The sequence below is a fragment of the Melospiza georgiana genome, chromosome 1 (assembly GCF_028018845.1).
Source record: "Melospiza georgiana isolate bMelGeo1 chromosome 1, bMelGeo1.pri, whole genome shotgun sequence".
NCBI lineage: Eukaryota > Metazoa > Chordata > Aves > Passeriformes > Passerellidae > Melospiza > Melospiza georgiana.
Window position 1 is genome coordinate 121,065,641 of NC_080430.1, and position 13,735 is coordinate 121,079,375.

Sequence of the window (13,735 nt, forward strand, 5' to 3'; positions counted from 1 at the left end):
ATCTAACAGCCCTTATAAATAAGCCTCATTTTAAGCCATTCTACCTACTAAAGGCAATGCAGGAGCTTATGTGAGAAGATCATGTGCAGCATCAGACACTATACTGACTATGCTGGTAATCTGGAGCTGGTTCTAATTAACCACTACACTGATTTCCCTCTAGTATAATCCTGCTAAATTGGACAGACTTGTGTTTGATCTAAGTAGTAAAAATGAGAGGTAGGAGTCAGGTCTCAAGATATAAAAACAGAAGACACTTCAAAGCTGCAGTTTCTTTCCACTGTCCTAAACTATACCTCTCAAAAATGTTTCCCTTTTCCATTAGACGACTTCACAGGAAAGAACTAAGGGAAGAATTTAATAGGTTCTTGATTTTGATCAGAAGCAGCATAGATGACTGCACAGCAAACTTTCCCTGTAGATGCCAAGCTTGTCTGGTTTGTCTCTTTGGTCAGTTCTCCATTGAGCCTTGCTCTTGTTCTTTAGAGGTAGATGTGGAGAATTGCTGAGACTTCAAAAGATGCACATTACAACAGAATTGATCCAGAAAAATCTACATGCAACAGACCCCAAAGTGTTTTTCAGTTTGGTGGGATTGTAGAAGCAATTCACTTCAGTATTTTTGGGGGCTTTTAGATATGTAGAAATAGTATCACTTAGGGATAATTGTTCATTTACTCCCAATTTCCTGTAAGTACCATACAACCTTGTTTTACTTGTTTCATTCTCTTCTGCTGAAACGTACCTTACCCTTTGAGTGAAGCCGTGATAGAAGGCAGGAAAAGATGTTATTGCAAATAGAGATTTTGAAGTCTGTGCATCCTTTTAGAAGTAAGTTTAAAATGCAGTAATGTATTAGGGAGTAATCTCCTAATATAGGATAAATGAAAAGTATAATACTTCTAAGCCACTCCTCAAATATCTGTGAAAAGCTGTTTATTATGTACTCACACTCACTTCTTTGCATGCATTGTGCAACTCCACATATTTCTGGGGTGTGGGCAAAGACTTGTTACTTTTGTGACTCCCCCTGGAAAAATATTGGACCAAAAATAACAGGTTCTGTGATTCTATGCCACTGTGTAAATGTGGTATTTCCTATTTTATTGTGCTGTTACATCTACAGCTCTACAGATTATATTGTGATATATAATACTTAGTTTGCTAAATAAACTTTGATATAGTAAATTTCACATCAGTAGTTTATTCCCTATCAAACAGGAATCTGTTTTTTTGGGGCGGTGTTTGGATTCTGGTTGGTTTGTTTGTTTTTGTTTGGTGGGGTTTTTTTTCCCTTTTAAGTGTCATTATAGTAGAAAGTTCAAGAGACATTAAGATGTAGAGGAAAAGTTTGGAATTGCAGATGTTCAATAAAAACATGAACATATGAAACACATAGTGTTGTTCTGGGTGGAGCTGCATGACCAGCGTAAAAAATTAAGGATGCAAATATGTAGGAAGTAGGATTGAGAAATAAAGAAGGCAATGGCAAAAGTGTGGCATCATATCTCAATTCCCACACAATTCCCTGACCACAGCTTTGCATTATCGTCACCTCTTTGCCCTCAACATCAATTTGTGTTTGCAATGAATTGGTAACCACAGTTGCCACACTTGACAGTTAAGTTCTGCTTTCATAGTAAGGATAGCCTGGGATGTTTAACAAATTGGATTCTGGAAACATAAGGACCTCCCTCCTAAGTGTCAGAATAACAGCAGAACACAGAGAAGATCAGGACATCTTCTTTTGTTAGGCTGCTGATGCAGCATCTAAGTGCCTTAGAAGAGTGCTGGGCAAAGAGTGAAACTGCATGGAATGTTACTTGGAAATTTCTTTCTCTGGCAGGGTTGCATAAAATCTGTTGTAAGTCATTACACATGCATCAAAGAGACATTTTAGACTCCCCACAAAATTCTGTCATTTTAAAATGTGCCAATATAGGCAAAAGTTATACTTTCAAGGCTTTTAAATGTTGTCTAAGTTGATGTTAAAAAAAATCCTTTTACTTCAGGAATTTTAACAGAATTAATTTAATATAGTTTTATTCATTTTATTAAAGCTGGAAATCCACTACTCGCTTGTGTAAAGGGTAAACAGTACTTAGTTTAAATAGTAAAGTTAATAAAGAACATAGAAGATACCTTGGCCACTGAAGGAAGCTTGCTTATCACTCTAGTCATCTTAGAGATGCTGTTCTATGTTGCATTAAGGTTATAAATTAAAATCAGACATCAATATTGAACTGTAACTAAAAAGTAGTACATTTACAGTAGCCACATTTGCCTTCCCAGCAGTAAATTTTTAGGCATTACATTTTCAAAGTGACTAACACTTACTTGATTAGAGTGATTTACTTTTCTCTTATACCTCTTTGGAACAGCTCAAATACCTGGGGTTGAAACGCTCACAGAAGATGTTAATGAGTTTCAGAGTACTTCTCAAGTGACAGCATCTGTAAGTACCTTCCCTTATGGGTAATCCTGTAATTTTTAAAATTAGTTTCATAAAAAGTAGATTTTGCATGGAGATAAGAGTTGTGTTTGCCAGCACTGTCATCCTAGAGAGAAAAAAACCAAAATTTACATAACCCTTCTGAATTTTCTGTTCTCTGCTTTAATTTTTTTATTCTAGGAAAGGGGGTATTTTGAAATGCATTATTATAATCTACAAAACCACATGTTGGGCTTGCCCATTGGAAGTGCAGTAATTTTATACATATTCTGTATTTTGCTAGATAATATTCAGTTTTAAAAATTGAAGAGAACAAAGTAATTCAAACTCTAAATTTCATTCGGAAATATGAAATTGTGATATGTCAACTATAATTTAAATTTCTATTACCATTTGCTTGAAAACTAATAAGAGCAATTTAGTTAAAATTTGTGGCTAGTTTATTTGTATATTTTAAAAGAATGCAATATTATGCTTGGTAATATCTCCATCTGTTCTTTTCTTTTGAAACTTGAGAAAATCTCTGCAGATACGCAGTTTGTGGAAAACATAACCAGCAGTAAAATAATTTTATAAGAATTACATAATCGTAATTTTTATGCTATTAGTATTGCACCAGGAGTTTGAATATAGGCTAAAAATAGGACTGTGTTTTTTTTCCCTAAGGCAAATAAATTTACAATAGTTGTTCTTTTTCGCAAAATTTTAGACAAGTGTAGGAGGACATTAATTCCTGTTCAGTCTGTTCAGCAATACTGCTTAATAGCACATTTTAATGTTGACATAGGAAGTGAAAGAAGGGCTCAGTATTTGTTAGCTAAGGAAGAAAGGGCAATATAAAGAAAAAAGAAAAATGGCAATGCAGATTGGTCTTGCACTCTTTCAGGCATCTGATTAAGCAGTATGAATAAAGCTAGATAGTATTGAACATGAAGTATTTACACCTGGATTATTTATCAAGACAATTGAGGGATATGGAGTTCCAGATCAATTCCTAAAGGTCTTTGAGAACTTGGAAGTGCAAGAACCTCACAGAGCATTTGCTGATATTGGGCAAAAAGAGTAAAGAACAGAACTACAGCTGGCATTGCTTGGAGCTGCTTTTTCAAATCTCCTTTCTGCTTCCCACCAGCAGAGGGGTAAAATAAAATTTGCAGTGGTTTTGGAGCTCACATTTCCTTATTGATTTGGACTTTTAGCTGCAAAGTTTGATTTAGTAATTCTGCAGACATGTAACATAGGAAGAGAGAAACAAATTAATTGAATTACATAGAAAAAATACAAAGAAAACAAAAGTTAATTTTGCTTATTAACAAAATCTTGTTACAGAAAGGTGTAGCCTTCAGCTGAACAGTTTCACATGTATGCTCTGTGTGTGCAGGCTTAGGAGCAAACAAACAATCTGTATCTGTGTTCATTTCATGCTCTGGTAGTTCCAGGCTTATTTGAGGTTGCTGGGAGGATGGAACTGCCAGAGGCTGTAGGGTTCCCTGGGCTGAATCCCTGAAAGCTGGCTGGTGTTGTAATTACCAGGGCTGCAAAGAGGAGACAAGAGCAGTTGCAGCTCTTGCTCTGCCCATCCATCCTCTCCTCCGGGCAAAGGCAGATCATTTCACATTCCAAAGCTCTTGAAAAACTACTTTGCCTAAGTTTCTAAGGAGCCAGTTATGTTAGTTCATACTCTTGGGGGGTTTTCTCCGGTGTATTTTGTCTTAGTGTTCTTGCTTAAATAGAATGTAGCTAGCTGATTGTTTACTTTTGTCTCTTTGTAATAACTTGATATTGAAAATTAAATTCAACTATCCAACACTTTCTCTGTAACTGTAGATCCTTAAAAAGAAACAAATGATCCAACTGTTCTTGCTTTTCAGGGTTCCAAGGGAGCGATCTGTTCCATACTCCCCTAATAACTTTCAGTGAGACTTTTTCTTTGGCAATTTTGACATACAAAATATAGATATAAAACTGAGATGCCTCATAGGAAGGCTGTGTAGGTAAATGTGATCTTGAAATGGATTTCCACAATCTTTCAAAGCAGTAAGACATATGCCTATAAACAGAATTGTTACCAAAATGTATTCTCATGACTTGAATGATTTTTAGATATTTTATGAGATGCAAGATGTGGGAAAAATAGAATACTATGTGGATCGGACTTTTCTTATAAATTTGACAAATTGATTCCTGGTATTCCCTCAAATGTGCATATTGCATGTGAAACATCCTGACATGGGTCAAGGTGTGCAATGTTTAATATTGGTACTGCATTCCAATAGGCTAATTTGTGTTGGTGGCTAGTTAAATATATGATTGTATAAATTCTTCTCTGCTAATCTATATTTGACAAATTTTCCTCAAAGGTACCTTGGCCTTCAGAGGATAAGTGTTGTGAGAAAAATTGTAGGACAAAAGAGCAAGAATTATGCATAAGGATTTTTAGAAAAAACCTTTGGGTTCTTTTTTTTCATGTCCCATGTATGAATCCACATGTAAGATCTTTAATGTGGATCCTAAAACAGTCTGGATACTGCTACTCAAAAGAGATATGCAACACAACATCTATGTCTGTTACGTGTTTCATGTAATTTACACTATGGTTATATTATGATTTTCTTGCAGCTTTGTCTATTTTTACTGTTCTATTTCTGAAAACCCTGGTTTTTGTAGTTAGACCTTTTTATTTGTACTTTTAAAAATAGAATATTTTGCTATGCTGTATTTTTAATAAAAAGGTTTAATGTTTGAGAAATTGAAAACTTAGATTTTCAGGGCTGCACAACCCCAAACAAGGCATTCTGGGCAAATAAGTGAGTAAAGCTGGCAAAAATCTGGTTGAAGAATTTACGGGAATCAGCACTTTCCCCAAGTGTTTTGTAAGAATTCAAAGTAGAAACAACCATTCAAAACATCCTTAGAAATCCTAGTTTACTGCCTGGAAAATACTTTTGTGTAACAAAAAGTGTCAGACAAAATGCAAAATCTTTTTCTTGAGATTTTTTCGCTATGGTGAGCACAAAGTTTGATAGCCAAATGTTTAAAAATTTTCCAGAAACATAAAGTAAAATAAGACTCTAACAAAATACAGAAGTTATACTAGGAAAAATTTAAGGGACCTGGAATTCTAGCAGAAATGGAAAAGCAGGGTTTCAGAGGAAGCTGAACTTTACCATGCCTATCAGATAGAAACAGGGCACAGGCACTGAGCAGATCACATGGAGTAGCCTTTGCCTTCTCTCTGACTTGTTTCTTTTACCACCTGGATCTAACAGGACTTGTGCTTATTTTTGGGGTGTTTTTATGTCAATCGTGCCTTGCACATGCACATAAAAAGGTATATTTTTCTTTGTAAATTATCCATGTAAGGCAAAGCAATCCAAATGCAGCAGAAACTGGAAGAAAAAGTTGTCCAACTGCAAAAAGCATTTCTGCATGAATGTGCCTTTGGATTTTGCTCTTTATTACTGTGTAAAAAATACTGTAATAAAGTGTTTTATAGAAGTGTTTTGGTTTTTTTTCCTGTATTCCCTACTACTTTGAAACATATTATTTGCTTTCATAGAAGAAATACAGACATGGGTTTTCTGTGATGAATGCATAAATTCTTTAATTCAGTTTGTAAAAACTTTAAGCTTCATGCACAAGTAAAAACTAAGCCTTTATTCTTGCTGTCAATATATGTTGTATACAATAATATTACAATGTTGCATGATTTCAGTTCTTTTGGTTAGAAATTTTCATAGCTTTTCCCATTTTTCCCCTAGAACAATAATATGAAGTAACTGAATTACTTGTTTGAGTATAATCAACAGAAATCATCCAAACTTCTGCATTTAATTAAATCTATAAACTATTTACTGGGTTGGGGTCACTGTTTGGCATTTAGCAGTTTATTCATTCAAATAGCTCTTTCAAGATAGCTCTGCCACATCAGGAACAACAGCAGTGCAACTTTGTGGTAGTAAGAATTATAAGGATCATATTTAGATCATATTTATTTGCACATTTATGTTCAAATTAGAAATTTATGGACATATTTATGTTCAAATTGGTGTGTTCCAATACAAAAGTTTTCAAATCCAAGCTGAATTTTGTAATTATATAAAATTCAGGAGCTTAGTGGTGAAATTTCAGATTTTAACTTCAAAATTTAAATCTTCTATAAATATAATAAGTTAATATTAGATGGCTTCAACTCTTCTACAGGTAGTAAAAAAATCCCTACACAAATGTGTATGTTTAACCATTGTTAGGTAATTTAACAATATGAGATGGTTAGAAAAGCGTAATATCAAGGTTCTTGGGAAATAAGTGATTATTCCTGCAAGTAGTTAGGAAAGGAGTTTGAATTGCATACCTTGGACAAAATTTGGTTGAGGCCTCCCTTATGTCAAACATAGTCCATAAACTAGACATAGATTTTTTATATACAGAAAAAAAAAAATCTTGGGTGAAAATATTCTTGTTAGAAAATATTTCATCCTCTAGACTATAATTCAAAATTGAAAAAATATTCTGAACTTTAGGAAAATCTGTATAAGAAAAGGAAATCAATGAATGCTTTGTTTACCTGTCTAAAATTTTGTGGTTTTGGACATGACCAATTCAGAAATATTAATCCAAATAACAGTAAATAGAACTGAAGTTTAGAAAAAAATTATTATGGTTGCATTTCAAAAACTGAAACAAATGTGATTCTCAGTTGACCAGATATTTCCTTCTTCCTGCTTTCCTGTAAACAGAAAAACTGTGTGTAAGTTAACTCAAAGTACCATTTTTTTAGTGCAAGGTTTAGTGTAAAATGTGCTGCTGGCTGACTGCCACGGGAAGCCAAAAGCTTGTAATTTCAATTACACGGCATTTCAAGTAGAACAGGCCCTAATGTGGAAGAGGGGATTAGAGGTGGCAGCTGATATTGTAACAGAGCTCCGAGAAGCCTTGTATTTTTACAGTATCAGATGGTTTGCTCACCTTATGTCCTTGACCAGATTATGGAAGCTGAAACATCAAATATTGGGTGACCTCTTTATAGAAAGTGCATGTTGAATGAAGAATCCTTAAACAAAATATTGTACAAAATAATATTTTTTAATACTTCCTAGACTACAGATGAAATGTTTTGGTGAGGTAATAATGTAAAATTTATTTCAGATAGACTGTCCAGAAATATTTAATTCTGCTGCAGAACATCTGTACTTGCCACTTGCTTGGCCAGAGTGGGAGGGACACTTGTAAACAAATGGTTCAGTAAAGAGGTTTTGGGTTGCGGGGGTATTTTTGTTTGTTTTGTTTTAATTTAGAGGGATCTCTGACGAATGTCTATTTAAGATATTTAAGTTATTCTGCAAAGAAAAGCTGTATTATCGTAGAAAGCTAAGCCCAGGTGTATTCCTTAAACTTATCTCCTGAAGCTATCAATAAAATTTCTATTTGATTAGCAAAACCAAGTAGAATCTAAAGTACTATAAAACCACTTTTCATATACTTACAAGCTTGATAACTAATTTGGTTTTACGTTTTACTCATTTCATAGTTATCATTCAGTTTAGGTAGTCTTCCACATCTGTCGCAGACATCTTTTCATTAAAATCCTTTCGTTAGGATTTTTTCCTGCTGAAGCTGAGAAGTTTCAGCAACAAAGTGTAAACAATGGTTATCTGCTGCTGTGGAATGCAACAGGTGGATCCGTGATTGGTCTCCTGTGGATGTTTGGATTTACTGACCACTCACGGCAGAGCTGGGTCTTGCTCTCGGTCTGAGCCAGCTGCCTTTGTTATTCATTCTTTTCTATTCTTAGCTTAGCTAGCCTTCTGAGAACTTTCCTTCTATTCCTTTTAGTATAGTTATAATGTAATATATATATCATAAAATAATAAATCGAGCCTTCTGATCATGAGGTCAACATTCTCATCTCTCTCTCACCTTGAAAACCCTTGTGACCATGGTCACACACGTCTACTGGGCATGCACAGGAATACTTTGTTTTTACTCTGAAACAGACCAAAATGGCACAGAAATACATGCTGAATAGTTTATTAACACTTTTTTTGTGGCCATTAAGGAAGAATAATTTATTTTCTAACAAGTACTTGATTTTCAAGTGGTAAGCTGGAATCCTAAATCTTGGTCCTAGCTATTCTGAAAATCTGTATCTCTGTAGAACTCACCAGGTGTCACTGGGTATTGCACAGCCCAAGTCAATTCAGCTCAACAGTAGGATCAAAATATTCACATCTGCACTGGCTTTTTTTGAGGGACAAAAGCTGTACTGATTCATGCTGTGTCGCATTGTGCTACAGATTGAAGCACAGAGAGCGAGCTTGAAAAAACTTTCTTGCTCTTATTCATGACCTCCTTAATTTTTTTTCCTGTTCCACTGTGGTATTCCTGCTAAGTTATGGTATTTTCCAGAAGTTTGGGGAATCAGTGATGAGAGGGATTATTTCTGACCTTATTGTGTGTAATTTTTTATGTGTTAGCAATTATTTGGCCAAGGGATATAAGGAAGAAAAAAGCAATAATGAATGTATTGTATGTGAAGAAATTATGATGATACGTGAAGAAAGTCACTTAAGAAATTGACACAGAGTTGACCTTCAAAGCTGACAAATGTATCCCAAGTACTTTGTTGGAACATATTTCTGGTGCAGAGCTCACTGACTCACCTTCAAAGTCTGAAGGTGATGAACAGGACACAGAGTTATTTCTGCAATTTGGAAAGACAAGAATGTCTTTCAGTAACATCCCCATCCTTAGATCTCATTAATCCTGTGAGCAAGGGCAATGGTAGTTTGGAAGATGCTGAAATAATTGGAAGGATTCTATGCACGTACTTCATACATACATGCTGTATTTTTCAACTACATTCAGTCTGCTGTGATTATCACTAAAGTCTACGTTAATTGACATTAGTGTTTCATCTCTGCAGTTACTGGCCAGCAGACAGGGATAAGTTTTGGTGAAGTGCAGTAAGAATGTTTAAATAAATGGTTTGCAAGCCTGAATCTCTTTCCTAAGTGACATATTTAAAGTGCTGCTATGTATCCACTGGAGAGAAGGCACATCAGGGAATTCTGCTAGAGCTGTACAAATTCATTTATCCTTGCATTTGAATTGACCTGCTTCCAAAGCCTTCTTGATAACATCCCCTACTTTCAGCTTGTGTTTATCTTCTAGGAATAGAAGATCTGTTGCATAAATTGTTTGCTGGAGACACTGAGAACCTCTGTATGTGTTTATGCATTATGCACCTAGATGAACTCATAGTCTCAAAATGTTAAAAAATATTTTTTAATGCTAAGTATTATTTAGAAATATATACAAAAATGACCTGGGCCTGCGTCCAAAAATGTTGTTGATTGTAGCCATGGAATATTTAGCTTCACAGAAAGAACAAAAATGCTTACAGTACAGTTTTAATGAATTCTTATACCCTTTTTTTCCCAGATCATTTTAATTCTCTTTTAGGTAAGCATTTAATTGGAAGTTACTATTATTACAAGCATATAATTTGTTATGAAATGAAATTGCTAATAATAAATATCTCATCTTCCATAGAAATTATAGCAATACTGTTCTGATCTTTTGTGAAGTTATTGCCTGAAAAAAATGTTGAAAGCATACGATATAACATAAAATAGAAGATGCACAGGAAGAGTTACAAAATTTGGGGGAAAATTCATCCAAAGTTGTCCCGGTTTAACAGGGTGTTGGAACTGTGTATCTGAAAGAGAGTTTGAATATGTAACAGCGGAGAGCTTCCTGTACTCAGTGACCTTTGTTTTGTATGAGTCTTACATTACTACTGTGCATAAAGAGAAGTACAGTAAAAGCAAAATCTACCCAAAACCAGCAGAGGTTTGTAGAAGAGAAAGATAACTCCATTTCCATGAGCATTTCCAGGACATGGAAAGGACATGAAATCATCTCATCAGGCTAACCTTTGGAAATATGTTTTAAGGAGGTCAAGGAATTACTGAAAGCTGATAATAATTTGCTATGATAAGCTTGAATAGTCCAATGTAAGAATATTAGAAGAGCAGTTTGGCTGTCAAGTATTGCCACAGACCACTGACTATTTTTTATTCCATATTTCATCAAAGTTGTATTTATGAATGAAATTGTATCTTCAAAAAAGGATTAATCCTTATAACCCTGGGTTGGTTTTTTTTCCATATTCTTTTTCCCAGATATGAAAATATACCCTATAAAATGCAAATAAAAATGTCCTTTTTCCACCATAAAAATCTGGGGACAAAGAATATCTAAAAATATGTTGAAAAATGAAAAATTGGAGTTTTCTTACATACCTTTTCCCCCTTTCCATCTCTTATTTAGTTTCATTTATTTCAGAGGAATTGATCACAAAATAGTATCTTCTTCCATTTAGAGACAGATATTGGATAATTAATATCCGTTTGCAATAATTATTTAGTAATGTAATTTAATAGAGATTAATTTTCTGTAGTGAGCTAAACAATCCCATTTGCTATTTGGATGGAGAATTCACAGTGAGGACCCAAGTCAAAAATGCTCAAAACCTCTTAGGGGAACAAGCGAATCAGGTCTAGTGATATGTCTGAAATAAAAATGTTTGAAGGTGCCTTTACTTCTGGGTAATTTACTGTTTTATTCAGCTATTCCTCTGTGTTTGCATGGGATGAAATAGAAGTAACTTCAACCAGGGAAGAATAAGCATTAAAAAAATTTGGAAAATAAAAATAAATGTTGTTACTGTTCTGAAAATTTTATTAATTAATAAGAACAGAAAATTTTATTAATTAATAATAATTATCTGCAGCTTCAAACTGTTTTGTATGCTGGTAAATGTGGCTGGGCTTTTTTGCATACGTATAAACAGCATTACAGTATAGCTGTTGTTTTAAAAATATAAATCTGTTATCTTTTTTTTAAGATGCATGGTTCACAATGATCACTTGCATTCAAAGCAGAGTTTATTTTGAATGGATTAAGAATGATGTAAAATATATCCCATATTGACATTTTACTTCTGTAGAATTATGCCTACTTTTCTAAAAGGGAAGGCAGCTACACTGTTTAAAGCACTTCTATTTTTTTTCTTTTTTTTTTTTTTTTTTTTTTTTGTTTTTGTTTTTTGTGAATAGAGATGATACCAAACCTATATTTTTGTGCTCATTCTTTGAACTGTGCTGCACCTTTCCCTGTGGGATAAGAGTCTGGCCAGGGCAGTGCCATCACTCAGGGCAGTGATCCACAGCAGCCCCGTGTCAGCTGTGATGCAGCTCCAGCATTGTGGACTGTGGAGTCCCCTGTGCCCTCTGTGAATGGGGCCACCAGTTTGGGTCTCCCTCCTCTGATCAATCATTCTTCTCCTGAAATTACTTCAGCTTAATGTCTTTGAAACAGTGGCCTCTCTAAATTTGCTCAGCATTTAATGAAAGATTTAAAAATTAGTAAGAGGTGAATGAAAATATGACCATTGCATAAGCCTTGTTTCTTTAGGAAATGAACAAAACTTTCTAGACTACAGATGAAATGCTTTTTTGAGGTTATAATGTAAAATTTATTTCAGATATTTCAGATTCAGTCAAGAATTATTTAATTGATGTTATTGTTTGTTGTTTTTATTTGGGGTTTTTTTCATAAGCAAGTCTTGCACAAATTGGTCATATGTTTTACTGTGCATTTCCCATACACATCTATCAAGTTTACCTCATAGTATGTCTTACAAAAATTTCCTAAAGCTATATTTAGTGGATTCTAGGAAAAGCAAATAACTTTGAATACCACAGTGTTCAATAAAGAAGAGACTGGGGGGCAATGGTCTGTTTGCTGACAACCCTTTCAAACTGATATGGTAACTGGTAATTCAAACCCTGATGATTTAGCTTTTTCTGAAAGGAATACTTCTTGCAGTGATAAAATAGTACTGGAAATTTTGATTAGGAAATTCTAGGATATTCCCAGAAGCGCAGCTTTGCAGAGATGCTGAGCCAAATGTTATGGTAATTTAAAAAAATGCTTACTAAATAATTGGGACTGCAGAGACTGTAAATCATTGAGGAATTTGTCCCGTTATGATGTCTCAGCATAGAGCAAGAGCTTATGTGAAGGTGTATATCTGAGTTATTTCAGAACTGCTTCTTTTAACTAATTCTTGCTATTTATTTTATGTATGTTAAGAAATGATATTTTGTAGTATTTTGCATAAATTCTGTATATTCTACATAATAAGCTCCAGATTCCTGATCCAATATGGGGACATCACTCTTTTCATTGTTTGTTTTATAAATATGAAACTAGATTAAAAGCATTCCATTTTCTTTTTATCTGTGTAAGTCTCAGACAGTTTGGACCTTGGATGCTGTGAGTGTTAGACCTGGAGGTTCCCCAAGGCAGAAACTCCTAAAGGACTCCTTAGCAGCAAAAGAGCTTCAGACCATGGAAAAACACCTAGCTGGTATGTATGGGATCAAGGAACCATAAAATGCCTAGAAGTACTCACCCAGCTTGCTCTGCCAATATTTCAGATGAAGGAAAAAAATATCTAACTCACATGCTGATGAAAACATATGAAAACTTTATTTTTAATTGAAGGAAACACAGTTAGTGTTTTATTTGTAGATGTAATGAACTTCACTGTAATCACAGTAAGTACACTGCTTAAACAGTAATTAAACCATGTTAAATATACTGTGGTCTGAAAGCATAATTATGCACCTTTTTTTTGTTTTCATGTTTCACCCAGAGTTATGCAATAAGGAGGTACTGATGTTTTAGTTACTGTTAAATAGTCTTTAAAAGCAGGCTGCAGTGGATCTTTAACTGGAGAACAGATTGCTTTGCAGGAAAAACTTGCCTTGTTCGTGACAATTCTGGCTGAGTGAAATCTGTTAGTTTGTGTGTCTTGGAACATCTGCAATGTCTTTGATGGGGTAACCATTTCTGAAAAGTAAGAAAAAAAAAGAAAAAAGTGTGGGGTTATTGGTAAAGAGATGTTTCAGAGATTTATAAAAATTAATGAGGAATATTCTAAAATTTAGCTTGCAATTTGTTCTTCTTTGTAACCAAGGTTTTTTATCTTCAGCTTTTATTAAAAGGTATGACATAGACCTATTTGTGGTAGTCCTACATTATGCATGCTATTTGTCATATGGTGAAAGCTTCATAGGCTAATTCTATGAAAAGTAATTCTTCACTGGGACGTAAAGAATGTATATGTAAAATGAAGGTAGCAATGAAATTTATTTGATCATTCTTCTAAGTTATTTAGAGAATGAGGCAGAGAACGCTTTTGGTGTGATA

At 34.3% G+C, this 13,735-nt stretch overlaps 1 protein-coding gene across 6 annotated transcripts in view; it reads left to right on the plus strand.

Annotated features, from left to right (window-relative positions):
• Positions 1 to 13,735, plus strand: part of C1H8orf34 (chromosome 1 C8orf34 homolog) — a 149,831-nt gene that overhangs the window by 116,154 nt on the left and 19,942 nt on the right. For all 6 annotated transcript variants that reach the window (XM_058031533.1, XM_058031500.1, XM_058031542.1 and 3 more), the window contains 2 exons: positions 2,382 to 2,455; positions 12,770 to 12,890. In XM_058031533.1, coding sequence (XP_057887516.1) covers positions 2,382 to 2,455; positions 12,770 to 12,890 — 195 coding nt within the window. The remainder of the gene's footprint in view (positions 1 to 2,381; positions 2,456 to 12,769; positions 12,891 to 13,735) is intronic.